The sequence below is a fragment of the Gallinula chloropus genome (genome assembly GCF_964237585.1).
Source record: "Gallinula chloropus genome assembly, chromosome: 18".
NCBI lineage: Eukaryota > Metazoa > Chordata > Aves > Gruiformes > Rallidae > Gallinula > Gallinula chloropus.
In genome coordinates this window covers 14,172,200-14,200,065 of record NC_140103.1, presented here as the reverse complement: position 1 = coordinate 14,200,065, position 27,866 = coordinate 14,172,200, and the positions used below count along the sequence as shown (strand labels likewise).

The 27,866-nt window shown below is 50.2% G+C and overlaps 2 protein-coding genes across 2 annotated transcripts; one reads left to right on the top strand and one right to left on the bottom strand.

Annotated features, from left to right (window-relative positions):
- Positions 1–54: 54 nt before the first annotated feature.
- LOC311198480 (olfactory receptor 14A16-like) lies at positions 55–978 on the bottom strand (the record flags this gene model as incomplete). Its single annotated transcript, XM_084272437.1, has 1 exon — positions 55–978. The coding sequence occupies one exon, from the start codon at positions 976–978 to the stop codon at positions 55–57; it is 924 nt and encodes a 307-aa protein (XP_084128563.1).
- A 23,654-nt stretch (positions 979–24,632) lies between these two features.
- LOC311198479 (olfactory receptor 14J1-like) lies at positions 24,633–25,556 on the top strand (the record flags this gene model as incomplete). Its single annotated transcript, XM_084272436.1, has 1 exon — positions 24,633–25,556. One exon carries the CDS (start codon positions 24,633–24,635, stop codon positions 25,554–25,556), a length of 924 nt encoding a protein of 307 aa, XP_084128562.1.
- Between the last annotated feature and the right edge of the window lie 2,310 nt (positions 25,557–27,866).

Genomic DNA, 27,866 nt, shown 5'->3' with positions numbered 1-27,866 from the left:
TGTGAATGAAAGGGCCAGTGATACACAGAAGGAAACGATCAGTCGGTGACTAAACTAAAACCAAACATTCACAAGTTTCCACACGGCATCCTTGAGCTCCTGGTTCCTCATGCTGTAGATGAGGGGGTTCACTGCTGGTGGAAACACTGAGTAAAGAAAAGACACTACCAGGTCCAGAAATAGGGAGGAGGTGGAGGGGGGTTTCAGGTTGGCAAAAATGCCAGTGCTGATAAGCAGGGAGAGCACAGCCAGGTGAGGGAGGCACATGGAAAAGGCTTTGTGCCGTCCCTGCTCAGAGGGGATCCTCAGCACAGCCCTGAAGATCTGCACATAGGACACCACAATGAACACAAAACAACCAAAACCTAAACAGACATTGAACACAATGACTCCATTTTCCCTGAGGTAGGCATGTGAGCTGGAGAGCTTGAGGATCTGGGGGATTTCACAGAAGAACTGGTCAACAGCATTGCCATGGCAGAGGGGAAGGGAAAATGTATTGGCTGTGTGCAGCACAGCATTGAGGAACCCACTGGCCCAGGCAGCTGCTGCCATGTGGACACAAGCTCTGCTGCCCAGGAGGGTCCCGTAGTGCAGGGGGTGGCAGATGGCAACGTAGCGGTCATAGGCCATGACAGTCAGAAGACAGAGCTCTGTTGACAACAAAAATACAAAGAAAAAGATTTGAGCCACACATCCTGTGTAGGAAATGGCCCTGGTGTCCCACAAGGAATTGGCCATGGATTTGGGAACAGTGGTGGAGATGCAGCCAAGGTCAGTAACAGAGAGGTTGAGGAGGAAGAAGTACATGGGGGTGTGGAGGTGGTGGTCACAGGCTATGGTGATGATGATGAGCCCATTGCCCAGGAGAGCAGCCAGGTAGATGGCCAGGAAGAGGCAGAAGTGCAGGAGCTGCAGCTCCCGTGTGTCTGCAAAGAGCAGGAGGAGGAACTGGCTGATGGAGCTGCTGTTGGACATCTGCTGCCATCACGTGTGGAGAGCTGTCAGAGGAGGAAAAAACATAGGAAGAAGTTGGGGAACTTTTTGAGTAAAACCTTTTGTAATTCTTAGGGAATACCGTCAGATTGACACTCTGGATTCAGGAAGACATTTGGCAGGTCCCTTTTGGGAGCTCTGCTTTGTGCTGGCCAGAGCGTGCCACTGCTGGGAGGAGGGTCAGCTGTGGCTCTCGAGAACTCAGTCCTGCCTGGCAGCAGTCAGTAAATAGAAGGATGGTGTGATCTCAGACTAAATCCTCTGCGTAGAGAAATGAGCTTTTCAGCACTGTCACTCCAATTGCACCCAACAGCAGAGCTTTGGAGCTTTGGTTTTCTCCTGCCTGTACCTGAGGAGTGTTTCTTCTGTCAGGACTCCCTGACATTGCTGCTGCAGTGCCAGTGAAACCTTCCCCTGAGTGCAGAGTTGGGAGAGCTGCTCTGTCCATCAGCCCTGGTCTCAGCTGCCCTGTGCTGGGTGCTCTGTGATCACAGCCTGGTTTTCCCTGTATAAGAAACTGGACCCCACAGAGAGCTGAGGAATCCAGTGTCCCAGGACAGAGCTCCAAAGCCCTTCTGTGGTGTCCTCCTACCCAAGGAGAATCTCAGCTCCCCACTCCCAGCCAGGGACACACAGGGCTCGTTGAAGCTGCCCACACACAGGTGATGAGCTGCATTGCCATGGCCTCAGCGCTGAGATGACTCCTGCATGGGGCTCCCCATTGTGGGAGGCAACCTGTAGCCCAGCAGGATCCCCCGGTAAGTCCTCAATCCTACAGATTGGACCCCTGAAGTGAGGGTCAGCTCAGTGCCAGCCCCATCAACGGTTGTGCCCAGAGACCCAGGTAATGGTGAGACAAAGGCAACAAGGACAGGAGGTGAAAATGCAAAAAATGCTGCAGCCAAAGCTGATAGGACATGGACAGACAAACAGGCACTCAGGGGGTTCTCTTCACTAGGGTTCTGGCTACAAAGGAAAGGACTCATCCTGAAACCCTGGAACTCTGTGGTCAGAGTCTGTGCTGGGTGGCAGAAATCAGGGGGTCACTGTGGGAAAGGGTCTGCACTGCAGGGGATGTCAGGGAGTCACCAAAACCCCACGATCATGACATTTCTGGGAGCAGCTCCTTCTCCATCCCTTATAATGTCTCTGTGTCCTGCAGCTGTCCATGAAGCTGCTCCTCTTGCCCATGTCACCTCACGCTCTTTGCTCACAGACCTCATCCTTGTGCTCATCTTCCTTGTGCTCAGCTCTGCTCTGCATACCCCTCCTTGCATCAGGGCTCTGCCCCGGGGAACCTCTGTGTGTGCAGGGCTCAGGAGATGCTCTGACAAGTCCTAATGACAAAAGAGTTTGCACTGCCTTCTTCAAATTATCAATAAAACCTCAGCTCCCACTTCCCACCGACTCCTCAAGAGCAAAAAGTTCAAAGCAATGTCTTCTACCTCTCTCTTCCAGTGAGCTCTCCGCATCCATCAGCTCTCTCAGCCTCACAGGTCTCCCCTTGGTGCCTCCAGGCAGTGTCCCCAGCCCTGTGCCTTGGCAGAGGAGCTGCTCCTGGGCAGAATTGTTTCTTGTCAGTGCTGCCGGGTTGCCATGAGCTCCCTCCCTCCCAGGAGCTTGGCCCAGCTCAACAGGAGGAGACCAGTTCTTCTAGGCTCCTTCCTGGTGTCTCAGTCCTCATGGGCATTGCTCTATGATCTCATCTCTGATGTTCCCTCCCTCGGCTGGGGAGAAATCCTTGTGTCCAGCAGAGTTTTTTCTCCTGATCAAACCAGAGCTGAGCAGGAGAATTACCTTTCCTTGTCTCCCCATGAGACAGGACCCCCAAAGCTGGGACAGGGAGGGGACTCTTTACCCTTCTGAAAGGAAGGGGTTTAGGTGAGCATTTGGGCATTTCTCTGTGTTTCACAGGAACAAAATCAGGAAAAACAAATCTACAAAGCTCTGCTCTGCAGTTGGGGGAAGTGGAAACCACCACCCAGAAAAGATCATATAGATCAAAAAAGACAGACCTTCTGCTGCCAGAACAAACTGACACCTGGAGAGCTCCCTTCAGAGCCCCAGACAGCCAATGGCACCCTCAGCCAGCAGGAAATGCACCTCCCAAAAAGGACCTTTCCAATGTCTAAGAAAACAGGGAGAGGCAGTCCTTGGGTCTGCAATGAGAAAGTTTTGCTCAGTGAAGAGTGCCCCAAGTTCTCACTGCCCTTTTCTCCTTGCACAGGGCTTCATGCAAAGAGGCAGAGAATGTCCAAGGGCAGCTTCATTCCCCACTTCCTCCTCCTGCCCTTTGCAGACACACGGGAGCTGCAGTGGGTTTCTCAGTGCTGTGCTGCACACAGCCAAGACATGTTCCCTCCCCCTCTGCAAGGGCAATGCTGTTGACCAGTTCTGTGAACCCCCCTAGATCCTCAGCCTTGCATGCTCAGATGCCTACCCCAGGGAGACTGGTCTTTTTGTATTCAGTACCTGTTTGGTTTTTGGGGTGTTTTGTGGGATGCCTGGGGAGGTTTCAGGCCAGGAGTATATCTCATCCCTCGCACCTTTTGTTTTGGATTTACTGGTGCAGGTTACCAGTTTTGAATGTGGAGGTCTGTACAGCTGTGCAATGATGTCTGGCAATTTTAGGGTCATTTCTTTGGGTACTAATGTTCTGAGGCTTAAGGTTACTCATGGTGCTAGTAGGTTATCTATGGAGATTTCAGGCCAGGATTGTGTTTTGTCCTCACCCCTTTTTTTGGGGAACCATTTCTAGATGTACAGATCTTTCAAAGTTGGACGCTGGGAGAGCCTGAAAATGACGTCAGGCACTGTTAGAACATTGTCTTGGTAAGGAGAGACCTGAGCCCCAAGATTTCTGGGGCTGCTAGTGGGCTAACCAGGGAGATTTCAAGCCAGGAACATCTTTCAGCCCTCACCCCTTTTCCTTAGGAGCTATTGCTGGACATTTAGGAGCTTCAACTGTGGACGCTGGTGGAGCCCAAAAACAACATCAGGCAATCTTAGGACCCCTCCCTTGGCTAGGAATGCCCTGATCCTAAAGGTTACTGGGGCTGCTTGTCCACTCCCTGAGGAGTATTCAGGTCAATATTATCTTTAAACTCTTCCTCTTTTGTTTGGGAGCTGTTGCTGGAAGGTTAGAAGTTTTGAAGTTGGATGCTGGTAGAGCCTGAGGATGCATCAGGCAACGTTAGGAGAATTCCCTTGGCAAGGAACGACCTGAGCACCAAGGTTCCTTGTGCTTCACATCTGAACACTGATGAGAGTTCATGCCAGGAAAGTCTTTCAGCCCTCGCTCCTCTTGTTAGAGACCTGTTGCTGGAGGTTTAGCACTTTCAAAGGTGATTGCTGGTAGATGGAAAAATGACATCAGGCACTCTAAGGACCGTTGCCTTGGCTAGGAATGCCCTGAGCCTCAAGGTTTGCTGTACTGCTACTCTACTACCTGGGGAGGTTTCAGGCCACAAACCTTTTTCAGCCCTGTCACCAATCTGTTTGGGAGCTGTTACTGGACATTTCTCAGTTTCAAAGGTGGACGCTTGTAGAGCTGGAAAATGAAGTCAGGCAATCTTAGGACTGCTCCCTCTCCTAGGAAAGCCCTGAGCCCCAAGGTTACTGGGGCTGCTAGTGGGCTACCTGGGGAGGTTTCATGCCAGAAACATGTCTCAGCCCACGCACCTTTTGTTTGGGAGCTATTACTGGACATTTAGAACTTTCAAAGTTGGACTCTGGTAGAGCCTGAAAATTACATCAGGGACCCTTAGGACTGTTCCCTCAGCTACGAAAGCTCTGAGCCCCAAAGTTACTGGGGCTGCTTTTGGGCTACCCAGGGAACTTTCAGGCTCTCAACCCTTGTGTTTGGGACCTGTTGCTGGACATTTGGCATTTTTGACTGTGGACAAGGGTAGAGACAGAAAATGATGTCTGATATTATAGGAAAATTGTCTTGGCTAGGAAGGCTCTTTGCCCCAAGGCTACCAGAGCAGCGTGTGGGCTACCTGGGGAGGTTTCAGCCCAGGAGCATCATTCATCCTTCATAGGTTTATTTGGGAGCTATTGCTGTATGTTTAGAATTTTTAAAGGGGGACACTAGTAGAGCCACAAAATGACACCAGGGACTCTTCAGACCATTCCAGTGGTTAGGAAAGCCCTGACCCCCAAGGTTACTGGGGCTGCTAGTGGGCTACCTAGGAGGGTTTCTGGTGAGGAGACTTTTTCAGCCCTTGCAAATTTTTTTTTGTGACCTACAGTAAAGGTTTTGGATTCTCCCTGTCCCTCCTTTTCTTAATAATTCTATAAATGCATTAATTACAATGTTACTGGTATAAATAATAGTTCTTTCAATAATAAGTAATATTAAGAGTAATATTAATATTTCATGCTATTGATAATTAATAATAATTATATAAATATATTAATGACAAAAGTTGTGACAGGGAGAATCTCCAACATTTATTCGACTCAGGGGGACCAATGTAATAAAGGGTGAAGAAAAGGCTGAGGAACTTAGTGCCTTTATCGCCTCAGTCTTTAGCAGTAAAACCTGTTCTGTCCTGATACCCAGACCCCTGTGTGGAGAAATGGAGATGTGAATCAGACCGAAGCTCCCAGAGTCCCAGGGGAATTGGTAAGTGACCTGCTCAGCCACTTAGATCTGTACAAGTCAATGGGTCTGGATAGGACACACCTGAGGGTACTGAGGGAGCTGGCAGAAGTGCTCACCAAGCCACTTTCCCTTCTTTACCAGCAGTCCTGGCTGACCAGGGTGGTTCTGCCTGACTGGAGGCTGGCACATGGGACACTCATCTACATAAAGGGCCAGTAGGAGGTTCCCAGGGAACAAAATGCCTGTCAGGCTGACCTCAGTGCTGGGGAAGGTGATGGAACAAATCATCTTGAGTGCCATCATGCAGCACATGCAGGGCACCCAGGGGATCAGGCTCAGTCAGACTGGGTTTAGGAAAGGCAGATCGTGCTTGACCAAACTGATGTTTTTCTGTGACAAGGTGACCTGCTCTTTGGATGTGGGGAAGGCTGTGGATGTGATCTACCTGGACTTCAGTGACACCTTCATCACTGTCTCCCACAGCATCCTGCTGGAAAAACTAGCTGTCCATGGATTAGATGGGTATACTCTTTTCTGGGTTAGAAACTGGCTGTACAGCCAGACCCAAACAGTTGTGGTGAAGGGAGTTAAATCCAGTTGGCAGCAGGTAAAACATGGTGTTCCCCAGGGGTCAGTGCTGGGGCCAGTTCTCTTTAATATCTTCATTAATGATCTGGCTGAGGGGATCACTTGGACCCTCAGTAAATTTGCAGATGACATCAAAGTGTGTGAGTGTTGATCTGCTGGAAGGCAGGAAGGCTCTGCAGAATGACTTGGACAGGCTGAAAAAATGTCCTCCATTGGGAAATACCTTTGAAATCCAAGGAATCACTAAGGACCCAACTAAAATCCAAGTAGTTGTAGAAGTCGAGTTTTATAATGAACGTTACTTGAAGAGACATGTTTGTAAGGGCCTTCTGGATATTAATGAACCCCATGGTGTCTTTTCTTCTGAGTCCACAGACCTCAGATACCAAGAGGAGAGTGAAGGAATGTCTCCAGAAGTTGTCAGGAGTAATGCCCAAAGCACCTTGGAGCATTAACAGGCCCCACTGGGAGCCGTTGCTGATAAAACCTCCCCATGGGCTCATTAGAATAGACAACTATAGACAAACAAAGGCAAGGTGCAGGCAGCTCTGATGCTGAGGACACCCTGGCTTGGTCTGATGAAGCAGAAATGTCAAGCACTGACCCCCAGCCCCTGGGCAGGGAGATCCTGACCCTCACCTGTGTCTCAGGGCTCTTCTTTGGGATGTGGGGAGTGCGATGCCAAGGGAAGGACAGGGGTATGACACATGGTGGCCTTCCCTGGGGTGGCTGCAAGGAGGCAATGATGCTCCATGGCCATGAGGACAATGTGTGTCCTCTGAGGCCTTTGTGGCAGGGACATCAGCCATAGTCCAGGGGTAAAGACCTCATTCCTATCAGGCCCTTTCAGCCTGGCCGGCACCCTTGGCCGTCTGCACCACAGCCCATCTCACACTTCCCCCTGCCTTGTCAAGTTTCCCTACAGACTGCAGGCAACCAAACCCCGTTCCCCACTTTGATATCACTCCCTAATGTCCCAGCCTGTACTGCTTTCTGTCCCTCCTCACCAGCTGATCCTGGAAACACAAAGCCACCAGCATATCCACACTTCCTCTGAGTGACTTTTAGCACCACAGCACTACCCTCAGAAGGACATTTCTTCATCCTCATGTGCACTCTGACCTTCAAAGTCACAGTTTCACATGGACTTTCTTATGTTCTTTCCACATAGCACAAGGTGGGCTTTCCCTCAGCCTCCATTCCCCAGGCTAAAGACGCCCTGGGTCCCTCAGCCTCTGACCTTCAAAGTTGCACATTTGCTGTTGTGCTGGAACCTGTTGTGGTTTCTCCTCAGCCCAGAGCCGAGCACCACACAGCTGCTCCCTCTCTAAGAGGATGTGGTTGGAGATTGTGGTAGCGGGAAGGAAGGGAAAAGGAAACAAAAAAAACCCCCTAACCTCTTGAATTGGGATAAGAACAATTTACTGGGACAGCAGAGAGAGAGAAACAACAACAATAGGACTTTGTAGTAAAATATACAGAACTGGTGATGCACAATGCAGGTTCTCACCAACCCACACAGCTCAGACCCTACAGCTCAGAGCTGTCCTGAACCTGGACAGTGCCTAAAACTGCGTGTCCTGGAGTGGTACCCTCCTTCTCCCACCAGCCTCTCATCATCTGCTCATCATGATGTAATTGGCATGGAATATGCTCTATGGCCAGTTTGGGTCACCTGTCCTGGCTGTGTCTCCTCACATCTCCCTGGGTGCCCCCTGCTGTCTCATTAGCAGAGCATCATGAACAACTGAAATGTTCCTGACTGCTTGGACACAACTAAACCACCCCTGTGTTTTCAGCACTGCTCTCATCCCAACTCCCAAACACGGCACTCCCCCCGTTAGAAAGAAAATCAACTCTATTCTTCCCAAAACCAGGCCACCTTCTGTAGTCAAGTGTAACACAACAGTGGGCTCACTCCTGCAGTCATACAGTGTGGATAATCCCTTTGGTCAGTTATAGTCAGCAGGGCCTGTTCTGTATCTTTCCAGGTACTTGTGCACTCCCAGCTGACTCATTTCTGAAGCAGAATTAGACAAAAGCCCTTGATGCTGTGCAAGCCCTGCTCAGCAAGGAAGAAACATGTTTAGTTAGACTTTTTTTGCTTACAAATCCCAACCACAGAAATATGGGGGCTGCCAACGTGAAAATTAATCCCAGCCCTGCCAAAATATAGTCAGGAAGAGAAGATCTCTTCTGGTTGGAAACCTTCTTGATGTTCCTGTGCATCAAATCCCAGAGTTTCTCAAGGTCTGTTTGAAGGGAAGCTCCATTATGTTAACAGTTCATGTGTGTTTGCTGATGGCTCTCCAACTTGTGGTGCTTCTAGTGAAATGACAGCAGTAGGTGTTAAAGAAGGTGAGAAATGAGAAATAAAACAAGAGATCCTTTCTAAATGACATTGCACTGGGCCACTGGAAGAAACCTCATCATCTCACAGCCTGCTCCCCCTTGTCTTGGAACAGATGTCTCTGCTGCCTGGAGATGTCCCAACACCTGCTTCTCTTTGCCCATGTCACCTCCTGCTCTGTGCTCACAGACCTCATCCAACCTGCCCTCTGCTCTGCAGACCCCTCCAGGCACTGCCCTGGGGAACATCTGTGTGTGCAGGGCTCAGGCCAGGCTCCAACATCTTAATGAGAATCAAGTTTTCACTGCCTATTCTCAAGGGGAGAAATAAGTTCTCATCTACCCCAGTCAGCACAGCCCGCTGGAGAGGAAAAGTCAAAGCAAAGACTCTGCCTGTGGAAAAGTATTCTCTTTGAAATGTCTGAAGGATAAGCTGGGAGCAAAGCTGACCCATGCAGCACTTTCCAGAAGAAGGACCTTATGTTGCCCCTGCCTTGGTCACTACTTGAACACAGAGGTGCTGTGGATAGCCCACCAGGCAGGCTGAGTGCTGACCCTGGCAGCAGCAGAGTCCCCAGCACACAGCCCCTGGGGTGCAGGGACCCTGCTCACAAGGACAGACCTGGGCACCCCTCAACGACGCCCAGGAGAAGACAGCTGTCCTGCCCTGTCCCTCTCATGGGGCAGAAGGGCATCCCTTCCAGGCAGCACTTTCTGGTCCTATAGAGAACCTGTCCTCCTGACACACCCCACACACTGCCCCATGTCCCAGAGATCCTTTCAGGAACAGAACCTGCATTGCCCTGCACCCACAGACATACCAGGGAGAAGCTGAGGCAATTCCTCCTCCAGTGAGCTCTCAGCATCTTTCAGCTCTCTCAGCCTCAGTGCCTACAGGCAGTGTCCCCAGCCCTGTGTGCTTGGCAGAGGAGCTGCTCCTGGCCAGAGCTGTCTCTCTGCAGAGCTGCAATATTTCATGAACTCTGTCTCATGAACTGTCCCAGAAGCCCAGCCCAGCTCACTGGAGAGGAGCAGGCGAATGCGTCACATACTCCTGGGCTCCTCTGTGCTATCCCTGAAGCTCCAGGGATCCAACTTGGAAAGACATGTCCTCCCTGCCATTTTCTCTCTTGGCTGGGGAGAAATCCTTCTGTCCAGCAGAGTCCTTTCTTCTGATCAAACCAGAGCTGGGCAGAAGAATCACCCTTCCTTGTCTCCCCATGAGACAGGACCCCCAGGCAAGGAGAGGAAGGGGACTCTTTCCCCTTGGGGAGGCGAAGGAGTATGACAAGTCACTCGAGGCACCTCATCCTTGGTTTGCAGCGCTGGGGCTGGAAAGGGATGCAGCTCTGGCCCATGGCTACCTCAACCTCACTGAAGCTGGGAGTACTCTTGCCCTAATTCCAATGGGCACAAAACAGGCACCTGCTTCCTGGGAGCTGCTGGTCCCAGCTGCCATGGGAATTAATGGGGTGGAGGCCAAGAAGGAGGTGTTCAAACACCAACACCTGGTGAAACCTGAGGGGCTAGAGTTGGTCCAAGAGACGTGCAGGGGGATCCAAGGTCCAAGAATCACAGAATGTTAGGAGCTGGAAGCAACCTCAAAAGATCATCTAGTCCAATATTCCCTGCCAGAGCAGGATCACCCAGACTAAGCCGCACAGGAACACAATCAGGTGGGTTTGAACGTCTCCAGAGAAGGAGATTCCCCAATCTCTCTGGGCAGTCTGTCCAAGTGCTCTGTCACCCTCACACTGAGAAAGTCTCTCCTTTTATTCACATGGAACTCTGCTCCAGCTTGCACCCATCGCCCTTTGCTTATTTCTCAACCTGAATAAGGACACAACTCAGTCTCCTCTTCTCCAAGCTAATGAGGCCCAGCTCCCTCAGCTCAGAGGAACTGGCCAGCATTGTCCCTCTGCAGAAAGAGGACCAGCTCAGAGGAAACTGGGACAGGCTCCTGGAATGGCTGCATGTGAAACGTGGCCATGCAGGATCCAAGGATTCCCACAGGGAGGCACATGCCAGGGGGTGGCCTGTCACTGGGAAGCTTGCCCCACCTGGCTCTGGGCCTGTGAACAATGCTGCCTGCGGTTAGAGCGGCACCCCATGGAAGAGACCCCCCTCCAGCTGAGAGAGAAAAAGACCCTTTGGGAGGCCTGGCACATCGACTCCATTGGAGCCCTTGGGAAGGCGGAGGGGAAACAATATCATTAGTGGGAGTGGAAATCATTTCTGGCCTAGTCCCAGCCCAGGCATTTCCAGGAGCAGCAGGAGAACATCCAGGGCGGGCCCTGACAAACTGGTTTCGCTTTCTGCCAACCCCCAGTCTGTTCAGTCAGACCAGGGCAGTCATTTCACTGCTGCCAAGGGGCAGGAGTGGGCCAAGGAAGGAGGAGTCAGGAGGGGATTTCACCCCCCGTGTTACCCCCAAGCTAATGGGATAGTGGGGGGAAATAATGGGCTTTTGAAAGGGTTTTTAAAGCCTCATCTGGGGAAACTTTTTTTGTCCCCTTCTTCAGCCTTGGGTGGCAATATGGATTTATAACTTTAGGCCAGCAGGTACCCAACACTTTTAATCTGACAAATTGTTGGGGATGTGGGAGCCCTTCAGGATTTAAAGACTGGCCATGGACGTTGAAACAATATCCCCAAAATGGCTCCTGAGTGATCTAAGTGACATAACCATTGGTAAAGATTCATTTTATTGGAATGAGGAAACAAACCCATGGAAAACCCCAGTTCCAGAAAAGGGGGAATATTGTCTGAATCGGAATGACAACAATGGAGGTTTTGTGGGTCGTAGTGTGTGTGATTGGACCTTCAGGTGTGGAAATCCTTGTATCTTCCCTGGGTGTCGACCCATTAATTGTTCAACTGTCCTGGTTCTGGACAGGCCAGGGTTAACCTCCCCAATCAGCCATCACAGTTGATCTGAGTTAGCCCAGGTGAGCTGAGTTGGCCTAGGCTGTTTTCCACAGCCCCTGACACCACTTCCCCATAAAAGCAGCTGGTTGGGGAGGAGCTGTCTGTCTGCTTCCAGGACAGTCTGAGTGTGGCTGGGGTTGTGTGTGTGTTGTTCTGCCCTTGCTGTTGGGCAGACTTCTGTTATCCTTGGTTCAATAAGGTACTCTGTGTTAGCACTGGGTGTGAGTGTAACTAACCATTATTGTTCCACATTCATGGTGATTTTTGGCAGTAAACTGTCCTTATTCCCACCCAAGGGTGCCAAAGAGAGAGATTCCCCTGTAGCCCGTGGTGAAGACCATGGTGGAGCGGATGTCCCCTCACAGCCCATGGATAAGGATGGGGAGCAGAGACCACCTATGGCCTGTGCAGAGACTGACCCACCCTGCAGCAGGTTTGCCAGGGGACTTGTGACTCTCTGGGGGACCAGGCTGGGGGAGTCTGGGTCCAAACATCAGCACCCGTGGAAGGGAGTCCTGCTGAGAGGCCTGTGGTGAGGAGATGACTCCCTGGTAAAGAGGACTCACACTGCAGAAGTTTGTGGATATGACTCGCGTGGGAGGGAGCCCACGGTGCAGCAGGGGAAGGGGGTGTGTGTGGAATGCCCCCCTGAGCTAAGATGGAAGAGAACTTGGGAGGAATGGACTGAAAACCCCCATTCCTCATTCCCTGCCACTCCCTGTGCTGCAATGGGGGAAAGAAGGGAGCAAATTGATGATTAAAGTCAAGTGTGTGAAGAAAAGGGGGGCGGGGGGGAGGAAGATGAAGTGTTAAGACCTGGGCAAGGAAAGCAGCTTGTGAGGAACCTCCAGAACCCCACTCCCCATTCCCTGCCCTTCCCCACGCCATGTTGGGTGGGGGAAGAAGGGAGTAAAATCGTGATGGAGTTTAACTCTGCTAAGAAGCAAGGGGCAGGGGGAAGGTGCTTTAAGACCTGGCTGTGCTTCTCATTACCTGACTCTAGTTCACTCAGTGTGTAGTTGTAGTAGTAATAAATCACTTTTCTTTCTTTCTTTTATTCTGTGTTGAGTCTCTTTTGCCCGTTGTTCTAATTGGATAGTGATCCCTCTGTTTTCATCTCAAGTCCTAAGCCTCCTGATATATATTTTCTCCCCTTTTTGGCTGAAAAGGGGAGTGACAGAGCAGCTTGGTGGCCATTTGGCCTTTAGCCATGGCCAAACCACAACAGAGGGTTAAGGGTGGGCTGAGGTAGGGTTTAAGGTGTGGGTGGATGGGCAACCACGGGTGCTGGGAGCGGACATGGGGATTTTGAAGGAGGGTTCTGGGGGTGGATATGGGGGGGATCTGGGTGGGGGAAGTGGAAAATTATGGGAGTAATATGGTGCTATACTTTCCAGCTATACCAGCACCCACCTTTCAACCTGTTAACCATAGAGCAGTACATTCCAAGTGAAAGGTGAGAGGGATGACAGATGTTCCTGGCCTGAAACCTCCCCAGGTAGCACGCTGGTAGCCCCAGTAACTTTGGGCATCAGGGCTTTCCTTTCAAAGGGTCAATCCTAAAAGTACCTAATGTCATTTTCAGATTCTACCAGCATCTGACTTTGAACATGCAAAATGTAGAGTATTAGCACACAAAGAAAAGGTGTGAGGGATGAAAGCTGTTCCTGGCCTGAAATCACCTCAGGGAGCAGCCAAGAAGCCCCAGAAACCTTGTGGGTCAGGGCTGTCCTTTCCAAGGGAACAGTCCTAACACTGCCTGACGTAATTTTTGGGATCTACCAGTGTCCACCTTCAAACATGCTAATGGTCCAGCAGTATTTCACAAACAAAAGGTGGGAGGGATGAAAGATGTTCTGGGCCAGAAACCTCCAGAGGTAGCCCACAAGCAGCCCAAGTAACCTTGAGGCTCAGGGCATTCCCAGCCAAGGGAATAGTCCTAAAAGTGCTGGACATCATTTTCTGGCTCTGCCAGCATCCACATTCGTAACTTCTAAATGCACAACTACACCACCAAAACAGAAAGTGCGAGGGCTGAAAGATGTTCCTGGCCTGAAACTTCACCAGTTACCACACTAGAAGCACTGTAAAGCTTGGAGCTCAGGGCATTCCCAGCCATGGGAATTGTCCTAGCAATGCCTGATGACATTTTCAGGCTCTACCATAATCAACATTTGAAGATGCTAAACATCCATCAATAGAGTCCCAGGTTCTTTGACACCTCTTGCTGTCATTTATTTTAATGCACCATAACTTTGAAGAGCCATCTGCAAGGAGATGTGTACTGTTAAGAAAATGGCACTTCACTTCAAACAGACCTTGAGAAACTCTGGGAATTTGATGAACAGGAATATGAAGAATATTTTAAACCAGGAGAGATCTTCTCCTCCTGACCATATTTTGGCTGGACTGGAATGAATTCTCGTGCTGGCAGCCCCCGGAGTTCTATGGTTGGGATTTGTAATCATAAAGTCTAACTAAACACGTTAGTTCCTTGCTGAGCAGGGCTTGCACAGCATCAAGGCCTTTTTTGTAATTCTGCTCCAGAAATGAGTCAGCTGGGAGTGCACAAGTGCCTGCAAGGGGACAGAACAGCCCCAGCTGACCATAACTGACCAACGGGATCATCCATACTGTATGACTGCAGGAGTGAGCCCACCATTGTGTTGCACTTGTTGTCTGCAAAGGTGGCCTGGTTTCGGCCAAGATGAAGTTAATTTTCTTTGTAGGGGCTGGTGGAGAGCTGAGGGCAGCAAACTTTGTGCTACATAGAAATAATATAAGAAAGGAAGTCCACGTGAAGCCACAACTTTGGAAGTCGGAGAGTGGACATGAGGATAAAGAAATGTCATTCTGCCATTCTGGTAGCGCTGTGGTGCAAGAAATCCCTTGGAGGAAGCCTGGCTGAGCTGGTGGCTTTGTGTTTGTGAGAACAGCTGGCGAGGAGGGAGAGACAGCAGTACAGGCAGGGACATGGGGGGCTGAGAATGAGGTGGGGAAGTGCATTGGGTTCCTACAGCCTGCAGGGAAACAGGCACAGGTGTGGGGCAGGGTGGGATGGGCTGTGGTGAAGATGGCCAAGGGTGCTGGTCAGTTTGAAATGCCCTGATAGAAATCAGGTCTTTGCCCCATTGGTTATGGCTGATGTCCCTGACACAAAGGCTTCAGAGGAGCCATATTGTCCTCACAGGCATGGAGCATCATTGCCTCCTTGCACCCACTGCAGGGGAGGCCACATGTGTCATAGCCCTGTCCTTCCCTTGGCATCACACACCTAAGGAGGGTGACACATGTGAGGGTCAAGATCTCCCTGCCCAGGGGCTGGAAGTCAGTGCTTGGCATTTCTGCTTCATCAGACAAAGCCAGGGTGTCCTCAGCATCAGAGCTGCCTGTGTTTTGGCTGTGTTTGTCCACATGGCCTCCAGTTGTCTGATCTAACAAGCCCATGGGGAGCCTGCAAATGTTTCAAGGTACTTTGGGCATTATTCCTGACTTAACTTCTTGAGAGGTTTCATCACTCTCCTCTTGGTACGTGAGGTCTGTGGACTCAGAAGAAAATGTACCATGGGGCTCATTAGCACCCAGAGAGCCATTACAAGCATGGCTCTTTAAGTAATTTTAATGAAAGAACTCAAGACTTCCACAACTACTTGGATTTTACTTGGGTTTGAACAGTTTAGCCATTTAAATAGTTTAGCAGTTTAAACATGACACAGTTTAATACCCATGAAATCTCTCTCCTCAGCTGCCTGCTACAGCCAAGCAGCGTGTGAAGGGGGTCAGCTTTCAGAGGAGATTCTCTCCCAGAAGAGTTTTAATCAGATACATAGAAAGGTAAATGATCAACACACTGAACTTCTGACAGAACAGTTCATAGTAATTCTGAAAGATGGGACATTTTCCAACTCTCTGAAGCTCAAAGCAGAAACCAGAGAGCTGAGTGGCATCTGATTGTCCACAGAGCAGGTGGAGGTGAAAACCAGTGATCGGAATGAAGTGCAAACGTCCATATCGTCTGCGGAAAAGCATGTCCTTAGGCATGGCTGAATCATCAGGAGAGTTGGAAACACCTGAATGATGAGGGAGATGAAAGACACAGACGAGTGGTAATGCAGGTACAGGGGAAGGTGAGTATTTCTTCTGCTGCCATGGGTACCAATCCTGGAAATTACCCTTCTGTCACAGTGGGAAAGCATTGCCATTCCAGGCAAGTAGTTGAGTGATTCAGCTGATGAAAATGTGCTTGTAATTTATTTCTAAATATAAGGAAAAAATAAAAAAGAAGGGAAAAATGGCCTTTGAAAGCAGACATGATGCAAAGAGAGCACAGTGTCTGGGTCACAGAAGACCGGGAGATATTTCATTAGGAATGAAATGAACATGGATCATGTTATTATAGCTTAGACAGACTCGAAGGCAAAAAAAGAAACCAAATCCTTCCCCTCCCCCAGCTATAAAATCTTTCTAAATAGGGAGTGGTCGTGATGTCAGTTACATGATCTGTGATATGAGCAGTTTATTTTCAGAAATATCCAGTCATCAGTTTCCACATGGCATCCTTGAGCTCCTGGTTCCTCATGCTGTAGATGAGGGGGTTCACTGTTGGTGGAAACACCGAGTAAAGAAATGCCACTAGCAGGTCCAGAAATAATGAGGAGAAGGAGGGTGGCTTCAGGTAGGCAAACATGGCAGTGCTGACAAACAGGGACACCACGGCCAGGTGAGGAATGCAGGTGGAAAAGGCTTTGTGCCGTCCCTGCTGCGAGGGGATCCTCAGCACAGCCCTGAAGATCTGCACATAGGACACCACAATGAACACAAAACACCCAAAAAATAAGCAGATACTGACCAAAATGACTGCAATTTCCCTGAGGTAGGCATCTGAGCAGGAGAGCTTGAGGATCTGGGGGATTTCACAGAAGAATTGGTCAACAGCATTGCCATGGCACAGGGGCAGTGAAAATGTACTGGCTGTGTGCAGCACAGAATAGAGAAACCCAGTGGCCCAGGCAGCTGCTGCCATGTGGACACAAGCTCTGCTGCCCAGGAGGGTCCCGTAGTGCAGGGGGTGGCAGATGGCAACGTAGCGGTCATAGGCCATGACAGTGAGAAGACAGAACTCTGTTGAGAGGAAAAATACAAAGAAAAAGAGTTGAGCCACACATCCTGTGTAGGAAATGGCCCTGGTGTCCCACAAGGAATTGTCCATGGATTTGGGAACAGTGGTGGAGATGCAGCTAAAGTCAAGTACAGAGAGGTTGAGGAGGAAGAAGTACATGGGGGTGTGGAGGTGGTGGTCACGGGCTATGGTGATGATGATGAGGCCATTGCCCAGGAGGGCAGCCAGGTAGATGCCCAAGAAGAGCCAGAAGTGCAGGAGCTGCAGCTCCCGAGTGTCTGCAAAATGCAGGAGGAGGAACTGGCTGATGGAGCTGCTGTTGAACATATGTTTTTTCTGGCATGTGGACCTGTGCAAATAGGAAAAGGCAGTGAGATTTTAGGGAACTCTTCTCTGAGGAAAAACTGTATTTTGGAAGAATTTTCCATGTCCCTTTTGGGAGCTCTTTTTTGTGCTGGCTTGAGCATGCCACTGCTGGGAGGAGGGTCAGCTGTGGCTCTCGAGAACTCAGTCCTGCCTGGCAGCAGTCAGTAAATGGAAGGATGGTGTGATCTCAGACTAAATCCTCTGCGTAGAGAAATGAGCTTTTCAGCACTGTCACTCCAATTGCACCCAAGAGCAGAGCTTTGTAGCTTTGGTTTTCTTCTACCTGTACCTGAGGAGTGTTTCTTCTGTCAGCACTCCCTGACATTGCTGCTGCAGTGCCAGTGAAACCTTCCCATGAGTGCAGAGTGGGGAGAGCTGCTCTGTCCATCAGCCCTGGTCTCAGCTGCCCTTTGCTGGATGCTCTGAGATCATCCCCTGGCGTTCCCCATAGAAGAAACTGGACACCACAAAGAGCTGAGGAATCCATTCCTCAGTCCTACAGATGGGGGTCCTGACGAGAGGGTCAGCTCAGTGCCAGCCCCACCAACTGACATGCCCAGAACCCCAACTAACGGGGGGACAAAGGCAGCAAGGACAGGATGGGAAAGAGGGAGAAATTCTCCAGCCAAGCCTGGAAGGACAGGGATGGACAGACAGGCACCCAGGGATTTGTCCTTAACATTGGTTGGGCTGCCACGGAGAAGACTCAGTCTGAAACCCTGGACTGCTGGGTGCAGAGTCTGTGCTGGGTGGCAGAAACTAGGGGGTCTCTCTTTGCACTGCTGGGGATGTCAGGGAGGTACCAACTGCCATGGCATTTCTGGGAACAGCTCCTTCTCCTTCCCTGACACTGTCTCTGCTGCCTGCAGCTGTCCCTGAAGCTGCTTCTCTCTGCCCATGTCACCTCATGCTCTGTGCACACAGAGCTCATCCAACCTGCCCTGTGCTCAGCTCTGCTCTGCAGACCCCTCCTGGCATCAGGGCACTGCCCAAGGGAAGTTCTGTGTGTGAAGGGCTCAGGAGATGCCCTGACAAGTCCTAATGACCAATGAGTTTGCACTGCCCTCAAAGTTATCATGAAAAGCTCAGCTCTCACTCACCACCCAGTCTACAAGAGCAGAAAATTCAAAGCAAAGTCCCCATTTCCCTGAAGTGGAAAATGCATCCTTGGTGTTCTTGAAAAGTCCCTGGAAGTTAACGTGGATCTGCTGGAGCTGGGAGCAATTGGGGGCTGAGCAGCACCCTTTGTTACAGCAGAAGGACCCTACGCTGTCCTTCCATGGGTCACACATTCCACCCACAGTGAGGCAACGATGCAAACAAAATCAGGAAAAACAAATCCACAATGCTCTGCTCTGCTGTTCAGTGAAGTGGGGACCACACTCCAGAAATGGTCATACATATCAAAAGAGACAGACTTTCTGCTGCAAGGACACACTGACACCTGGAGAGCTCACTCCTTTGCAGACACATGGGAGCTGCAGTGGGTTTCTGAGTGCTGTGCTGCACACAACCAATACATTTTCCCTACCCCTCTGCAAGGGCAATGCTGTTGACCAGTTCTTCTCTGAAATCCCCCAGATCCTCAGCCTCTCATTCCCAGTTGCATACCCCAGGGAGATTGGTCTTCTTGTACTTAGTTCCTGTTTAGTTTTGGGGTGTTTTGTGTGATACCTACGGAGGTTTAAGGCTGGGAACATCTTTTGGCCCCCTGAACCCCATGTGTTTTATATCTAGTGCTGGACAAATATCAGTTTTGAAGGTGGATGCTGGTAGAGCCAGAAACACTTCTCAGTCCATTTTAGGAACATTTCCATGGCTAGGAATGCCCTGAGCCCAAAGGGAACCTGGTCTGCTCGTGCGCTACCCTGTGAGGGTTCAGACCAATAACATCTTTCAGCCCTTGAGAGTTTGTTTGGAACTATTGCTGGACGTTTATTATTTTGGAAGCTGGAAGCTGGCATCACCTGAAAATGATGTCAGGCACTGCAAGACTGTTCCCTTGGAAAGGAAACACCTGAGCTTCAAGATTACTGCTGCTGCTACTGAGCTACCTGGGGAGGTTTTAGGTGAGGAATATCTTTCATATCTCCCAGTTTTTGTTTGGGAAATATTACTCTACATTCAAGAGTTCCACTGCTGGACACTGGTAGAGCACGAAAATGATGCCAGGCATGGTTAGGACCATTCCCATGACTAGGAATACCCAGATCCTAAGGTTACTAGGGCTGTTCATGGGCTACCTGGGGATGTTTCTTGCCAGGACCATCTTTTGTCTCTTGCACATTTCTTTAGGAAGTTATTGCAGGACATTTAGCAGTTTTGAAGATGGACACTAAAAATTACATCAGGCAGTGTAAGGACCTTTCCCTTTGCATTAACATCCTTGACCCCCAAGGATACTGGGGCTGGTTGTGAGGTACCAGCTTAATTTTCTGTTAAGGAACATCTTTTAGCCCTCACATCTTTTGTTAGGGAGCTATTGCTGGGTGCTAGTAGAGCTTGAAAGTGACATCAGACAATGTTATGACCAATCCTTTGGCTAGGAATGCCCCGAGCCCCAAGGTTACCATGGATGCCAATGGGCTACCTGGGGACATTTCTGGCCAGGAAGCTTTTTCAGCCCTGGCACCTTTTGTTTGCAACTGACAATAAAGGTGGGAGATTCTCCCTGGCCTTCTTTTGTTATTAATGTATTTATAGAATTAATAACAAAAGGAGTGACAGGGAGAATCTCCCACCTTTATTGGATGTGGAGGGAACCATTGTGACAGAGGATGAAGAAAAGGCTGATGTTCTTAATGCCTTTTTTGCCTCAGTCTTTATTAATGTGACCACTTGTCTCCTGACACCCAGACCCCTGAATGGAAAGGTGGGGAGGGAAACTAGATGGAAGTCCCCACAATCCTAGGGGAATTGGTAACTGAACTGCTCAGCCTCTTTGATCAGCACAAGTTGATGGCTCCTGAGGGTACTGAGGCAGCTCGCAAAAGTGCTCGCCAAGCCACTTTTCCTTATTTACCAGCAGTCCTGGCTGACCAGGGTGTTTCTGCCTGACTGGAAGCTGGCACATGTGACATCCATCTACAAGAATGGCCAGAGAGAGGACCCAGGGATCTACAGGCCATCCAGACCCCCTTCTACGACAAGGTGACCTGCTTAGTGGACAAGGGGAAGGCTGTGGTTGTGGTCTACCTGGACTTCAGTAATCTCTTCGACACTCTCTCACACAGCATCTTGCTGAGAAACTAGCCACCTATGGATTAGATAGCTATACTCTTCGCTGTGTTAGAAACTGGCTGGATGGCTGGGCCCAAAGAGTTGTGGTGAGCGGGGTTAAATCGAGCTGGCAGCAGGTCACAAGTGGTGTTCCCCAGGGCTCAGTGCTGGGGCCCGTCCTCTTTACCGTATTTATTAATGATCTGGATGAGAGGATGGATTGCACCCTCAGCAAGTTAGTTGACAGACAACAAAATGTTGTGTGGGAGTGTCTATCTTCTGGAAGGCAGGAAGGCTCTGCAGAGTGACCTGGACAGGCTGGAGCGATGGGCAGAAGCCAACTGTATGGGGTTCAACAAGGGTTCCTGGTCCTGCACTTTGATCACAATAAGGCAGGTAGTGTTACAAGCCTGGGTCAGAGTGGCTGCAGAGCTCGCTGGAAGAAAAGAACCTGGGGGTGTTAGTGGACAGGAAGCTGAACATGAACCAGCATTGTGCCCAGGTGGCCAAGAAGGCCAACGGCATCCTGGCCTGCATCAGAAATAGTGTGACCAGCTGGAGTAGGGAAGTGATAGTTCTGTTATACTCAGCTCTGGTGAGGCTGCACTTCGAGTGTGTCCAGATTTTGGCCCCTCGCTATAAGAAAGAGGTAGAGATGCTGAAGCATGTCTACAACTACCTGCAAGGAGGGTGTAGAGGGGTGGAGGTTGGTCTCTTATCTCAGATAACAAGCGAGAGGGAATGGCTTGAAATTGCACCAGGTGAGATTTAGGTTAGATATCAAGAAATTCTTTCCTGAAAGGGTCATCGAGTATTGGAACTGGCTGCCCAGGTGGTGGAACCACCATCTGTTGAGGTATTTAAACGGTGTGTAGATGTTGTGCTTGAGAACATGGCCTAGAGTAGACAGGGTTAGGCTGTGGTTGGACTTTATGATCTTAAAGGCCTCTTCCATCCTAAGTGATTCTATGATGCTGTGGTACACTTCCAGGAAATTCCTGTTCTCTCATGGTGGGAAAGCATTGCCATTTCAGACAAGCAGTTGAATGGTTCAGCTGATGAAAATATGCTTGTAATTTTTTTTTAAAATTGCCAGGAGAAAAAAAAAGAAAGAAATAGTTGTGCAACTTTCCAGGCAGACATGATGCAAAGAGAGCACAGCTGGTCATTATTTAGCGTCTGCATCACAGAACACCCAAGATACTGCATTAGGAGTGGGATGAATGTGGACTGTGTTATTACAACGTAGACAAAATAGAAGGAAAAAAAACCCCACCAAACAACTATAAAACCCACTACAGACTGGTCCTAACGTGAGTGACAGGGCCAGCGACATGCAGATGATGAGCAGTTTCTTGCAGCTTATAAACATCCAGTCCTCAGGTTCCACACAGCATCCTTGAGCTACTGGTTCATCAGGCTGTAGGTGAGGGGCTTCACTGCTGGTGGAAAAACTAAGTAAAGGAATGCCACGACCAGGTTCAGTTCTCTGTGGACACTGGACAAGGGGCAATGGCCTCAAGTTGGAGCACAGGAAGCTCCACAGCATTATGTGGGCGACTTATTCACAGTAAGGGTGATGGAGCACTGGGACAGGCTGCCCAGGGGCATTCTGGAGTCTCCTTCTCTGGAGATATTCAGAACCCGTCTGGACTCCGACCTTTGACACCTGCCCTGGGGAACCTGCTTTGGCAGGGGGGTTGGACCCAATGATCTCTCAAGGTCCCTACACCTACAATTCTCTGAATCTGTGAGTCTGTAAATAGTGAGGAGATTGAGGGGTGCTTCAGGTAGGCAAACATGGCAGTGCTGACAAAGAAGGAGACCACTCCCAGGCACGTGGAATAGGCGTTCTGCCACCGCTGCTCTGAGGGGATCCTCATCACAGCCCTGAAGCTCTGCACATAGGACACTGTGATGAAAACAAAACACCCAAAAGCTAAACAAGCTCAGACCACAATTTCACTGAGGTAGGACAGTGAGCAAGAGAGCTTGAGGGTCTGGGGGGTTTCATATAAGAACTGGTCACAGGCATTGCCTTTGCAGAGGGGCAGTGACAGTGTATTGGCTGTGTGGAGCAGAGCATTGTGAATAGAAACTCTGAGACAATATTTGTAAGAAGAAAAATAAAACTTATCAGCTGCTTTTTGCCACCTGAGAAAAGGAGGAGAAAGTGTAAGGAACTTTGAAGACAAGGTCAGTGAAGGAGGAGGAGAAGGTCCTTGAAGCCCCATAGCAGAGATTCACCTGCAGCCCATGGAGAAGACCATGGTGAATGAGGCTGTTACCCCGCAGCCAGTGCAGTGTGATGTGCAGCTGTGATTATACCTGTAGCTTTTAGATGTCCCCATGCTTTAGGCAGGTTGAGACACCAGAAGGAGTCTGTGACCTCATAGGAAGCCTGTGCTGGATCAGGTTTCATGGCAGGGCTGTAGAGGACCCACGCTGATGCTGAAGGATGGCGCCAAATTCAAGTGACCCACCCTGGAGCAGTTGGTGATGATCTGAAGCCATGTGGGAAGGACTCACATTGGAGGGGTTCATGGAGGACTGTCTCCTGTGGCTGGGACCCAGTGCTGGAGAATGGGGAGACTGTGAGGAGTCCTCCCACTGAGGAGGAGGAAGGAGCGGCTGAGACAATGTGTGCTGAATTGACCCCAACCCCCATTCCCTGTCCCCATGTGCCACTCAGTCGTAAGAGAGAATGGGAGATGGCTGATGGAACTGCTGCTGGACATTTGTTTGGCAGCCAGTCACATGGGGAGATATGGAAAGGAGATTCTCCTGCCCAGCTCTGGTTTGATCAGGAGAAAGGACTCTGATGGACACAAGGATTTCTCCCCAGACAAGTGAGGGGACATCAGTGAGGACTTCAGTGTCTTTCCAAGTAGGTTCCCTGAACCTCCAGGGAAACCTCAAAGGAGCCCAGAAGGGATGGAGTATGTGACGCCTTCACCGTCTCCTCTGCTGTGAGCTGGGCTGGGCTCCTGGGATGGTGGGAGCTTATGAAACATTACAGCGCTGCAGAGAGACAGCTCTGCCCAGGAGCAGCTCCTCTGCCAAGCACACAGGGCTGGGGACACTGCCTGTAGGTACTGAGGGGAGACCTGTGAGGCTGAGAGAGCTGATGGATGCTGAGAGCTCACTGGAGGAGAAATCTCCACAGCACTCTGCCTGGTATGTCTGTGGGTGCAGGGCAATGCAGGTTCTGTTCCTGGAGGGATCTCCTAAAGCTGGGACATGGGGCAGTGTGTGGGGTCTGTCAGGGGGACAGGTTCTCTCTAGGACCAGAAAGTGCTGCCTGGAAGGGATGCCCTTCTGCCCCATCAGAGGGACAGGGCAGGACAGCTGCATGTTGCAGATATATGAAGCAGTGTGTGCACCCAGGGGTGCCAAGAGTTGTCCTTGCAAGCAGGGTCCCTGTGTGCTGGGTTGGGGACTCTGCTGCTGCCAGAGTCAGCACTCAGCCTGGTTTCTGTGCTTTCCACAGAAAATGTTGCTGGAAATTGTGACCCAAGGAAGGAGAGCGTAGGGTCCATTTGCTCTCAAAATGTGCTGCATAGACCAAGTTTGCTCCCAGTTCCAGGTGATCCCTGGAAACTACCCGGGGTCTTTTCAAGAACACCAAGGATGCATTTTCCACTTCAGGGAAAGAGACTTTGATTCACATTTTTTTCTTCTGCACTGGGTGTGAGGAGGGAGCTGATCTTTTCTTGATAACTTTGATGAAGGCAGTGCAAACTCATTTGTCATTAAAACTTGTCAGAGTGTGTCCTGAGCCCTGCACACACAGAGGCTCCCTGAGGCGGTGCCCTGATGCCAGGAGGGGTCTGCAGAGCAGAGCTGAGCACAGGGCAGGTTGGATGAGGTCTGTAAGCACAGAGCAGGAGGTGACATGGGCAAAGAGAAGCAGCTCAGGGGACAGCTGCAGGCAGGAGACATTGACAGGGAGGGAGGGAGGGAGAAGAAGCTGCTCCTAGAAATGCCCTGGAAGTGGGGATTTGGTACCTCCATGACATCCCCCGCAGTGCAGACACTTATTTTCTACAGCCAGGGTACAACACAGAGCACCCAGCACAGGGCAGCTGAGAGCAGGGCTGATGGACAGAGCAGCTCTCCCCACTTTGCGCTCAGGGGAAGGTTTCACTGGCACTGAAGCAGCAATGTCAGGGGGTTCTGGGAGAAGAAACACTCCTCAGGTACAGTCAGAAGAAAACCAAAGCTCCAAAGCTCTGCTCTGCCCTCGGGTGAAACTGGAGTGACAGTGCTGTAAAGCTCACTGAAATGCGGTGGCACACTCAAGCAGCAGAAAACAGACCTCCTAAAAGGGACCTGCCAAAAGTCTTCCTGAATCCAGAGTCAATGTGAATTGGAAGAGGTTTTTCTCAAAGACGAGTACCCTGCCTTCTAACTGTGCCTTTTCCTCCTTGGACAGGTCTCCACACTTGATGACAGCAGATGTCCAACAGCAGCTCCATCAGCCAGTTCGTCCTCCTGCCCTTTGCAGACACACGGGAGCTGCAGCTCCTGCACTTCTGCATCTTCCTGGGCATCTACCTGGCTGCCCTCCTGGGCAATGGCCTCATCATCATCACCATAGCCTGTGATCACCATCTCCACACCCCCATGTACTTCTTCCTCCTCAACCTCTCTGTTCTTGACCTTGGCTGCATCTCCACCACTGTTCCCAAATCCATGGCCAATTCCATGTGGGACACCAGGGCCATTTCCTACACAGGATGTGTGGCTCAACTCTTTTTCTTTACATTTTTGTTCTCAACAGAGTTCTGTCTTCTCACTGTCATGGCCTATGACCGCTACGTTGCCATCTGCCACCCCCTGCACTATGGGACCCTCCTGGGCAGCAGAGCTTGTGTCCACATGGCAGCAGCTGCCTGGGGCAGTGGGTTTCTCAATTCTCTGCTGCACACAGCCAACACATTTTCCCTTCCCCTCTGCCATGGCAATGCTGTTGACCAGTTCTTCTGTGAAATCCCCCAGATCCTCAAGCTCTCCTGCTCAGACACCTACCTCAGGGAAACTGGAGTCATTATGTTCAGTGACTCTTTAGCTTTTGGCTGTTTTGTGTTCATTGTGGTGTCCTATGTGCAGATCTTCAGGGCTGTGCTGAGGATCCCCTCGCAGCAGGGACGGCACAAAGCCTTTTCCACCTGCCTCCCTCACCTGGCCGTGGTCTCCCTGTTTCTCATCAGTGCTGTTTTTGCCAACGTGAAGCCCCCCTCTATCTCCTCCCTATTTCTGGACCTGGTAGTGGCATGTCTTTACACGCTGGTTCCACCAGCAGTGAACCCCCTCATCTACAGCATGAGGAACCAGGAGCTCAAGGGTGCTGTGTGGAGACTGAGAAGTAGATGTTTGTAAGCTGCAATAAACTGCTCATCTTCTTCTGCATATCATTGTCCCTGTCACTCATGCTAGGACCAGTCTGTATTTAGTAGTTTTCATAGTTTTTTTGTTTTGTTTTGGGGGTTTTTTTTTCTGTTTTACCTAAAGTATAATAACATGGGTTACGTTCATCCCATTGCTAATGCAGTATCTCCTGGTCTTGTGTGACTGAGACACTGCGTAACGATGAGCTGTGCTGTCTTTCCTTCAGGTTTGCCTAAAAATAGCAAGTTATTTTTTTTTAATGTATATATTTAAATAATTTCCAAGCACATTTTCATCAGCTGAATCACTCGACTACTTGTCTGAAATGGCAATGCTTTCTCACTGTGACAGAATGGGAATTTCCAGGGTTGGTACCCATGGCAGCAGAATAAATACTCACCTTCTCCTGTATCTGCATTACCCCCAGTCTGTCTCTTTCTTCTCCCTCATCATTCAGGTGTTTCCACCTCTCCTGATGATATGGCCATGCCTAAGGACATCTTTTCAGCAGAGTAGATGGATGTATCCTCACAGGATTCCACCTCAGATTGCTCTTTCGTCTATCAGATGCCACTCAGCTCTCCGGCATCTCCTTTGAGCTTCAGATGTCTAATGAACTGTTCTGTTAGAAGGTCACTGTGTTGATAAGTCACCTTTCCTGGAGAGAATCGCCTCTGAAAGCTGACCCCCTTCACACACTGCTTGGCCGTAGCAGGCAGCTGAGGAGAGAGATTTCATGGTTATTAAACTGTGTCATGTGTAACTGTTGTTTGTTGTCAGAGAAATCTGTCTGTGCCTGTGAGCACAGATGTTGCAAGGAGAAGTGTTGGGAGTGCCAGAAGGCCAGTGAGGGAACTGCTGGGCTTGAGGAAGAGCAAGGTTCTCCTGACAGAGTTGGCTGCTTTTCCTGCCTGTCCAGATCTCCTTAGAGATCTGAGTCCAGTCTGGACCGACATCTATTGCAGCAGGCTGCTAAACTTTCTTCCATAATCTGAGATATGACAGAAACTTTTTTCCTATGAAAAAATCCTGAATTGTGAAATTCCTTTGCAATTTTTATCATTCAAATAAAACCTCTCCAATTAGTTATACAAGTCTTACTTTTTTCAAAGACAATTATGTGGAGAGACATGTTTGTAAGGGATTTCTGGATGTTTATGAGCCCCATGGTACATTCTCTTCTGAGTCCAGAGACCACAAGATACCAAGAGGAGAGTGAAGAAACCTCTCAAGAAGTCCAAGTCAGGAACAATGCCCAAAGCACCCTGGAGCATTAACAGGCCCCTGGGAGCCATTGCTGACAAAGCCTCCCCATGGGCTCCTTAGAGCAGACAACTGGAGGCCATGAGGTCACAGGCAAAGCACAGGCAGCTCTGATGCTGAGGACACCCTGGCTTGGTCTGATGAAGCAGAAATGCCAAGCACTGACCCGACCCCCAGCCCCTGGGCAGGGAGACCCTGACCCTCACCTGTGTCTCAGAGCTCTTCCATGGGATGTGGGCAGTGTAAGGCCAAGGGAAGGACAGGGATATGACACATGGTGTCCTACACTGGGGTGGGTGCAAGGAGGCAACAATGCTCCGTGGCCATGAGGATAATGTATTTCTCTGAGGTCTCTGGCATGGACATCAGCCATAGCCAAGGGGAAAAGACCTCATTTCTATCAGGCCCTCTCAGCCTGGCCAGCACCCTTGGCCATCTGCACCACAGTCCGTGCCACACTGCCCCACGCCTGTGCCTGTTCCCCTGTAGGCTGCAGGCACCTAATGCTCTTCCCTACTTTGTTCTCACCCCACATTGCCTCTGCCTGTACTGCTGCCTCTCCCTCCTCACCAGCTCTTTCCACAAACACAAAGCCAACAGCTGATCCACACCTTGCAGATAACATTTTACACCATAGCAACACACTCAGAATGACATTTCTTTATCCTCATGTCCACTTTGACCTTCAAAACTGCAGTTTCATGTGGACTTCCTTTCTTCAGTTTTTTCAATGTAGCACAGAGAGGGCTTCCCTCAGCTTCCCCCTCCCCAGGCTACAGAAGCCTCAGTCCCTCAGCTTGTCCACACAAGACCCCTAACTGTATCTTTCAGACTTTCTCTGACCATGCAGTATTTTCTCCCCATTCCATCAGACTGGGGAACCCCACACTGGGACTGACTGCTCCAGAGGTGGCCTTTACCAGACAGACCAGAAGGGCCCTTGTCTGTGTGGTCACACTCCTGCCAGAGCAGCCCAATGTTTCCATGGCCAGATTCCTGTTCAGCACCGCAGACTGCTACGGCATCTCCTGGAAATCC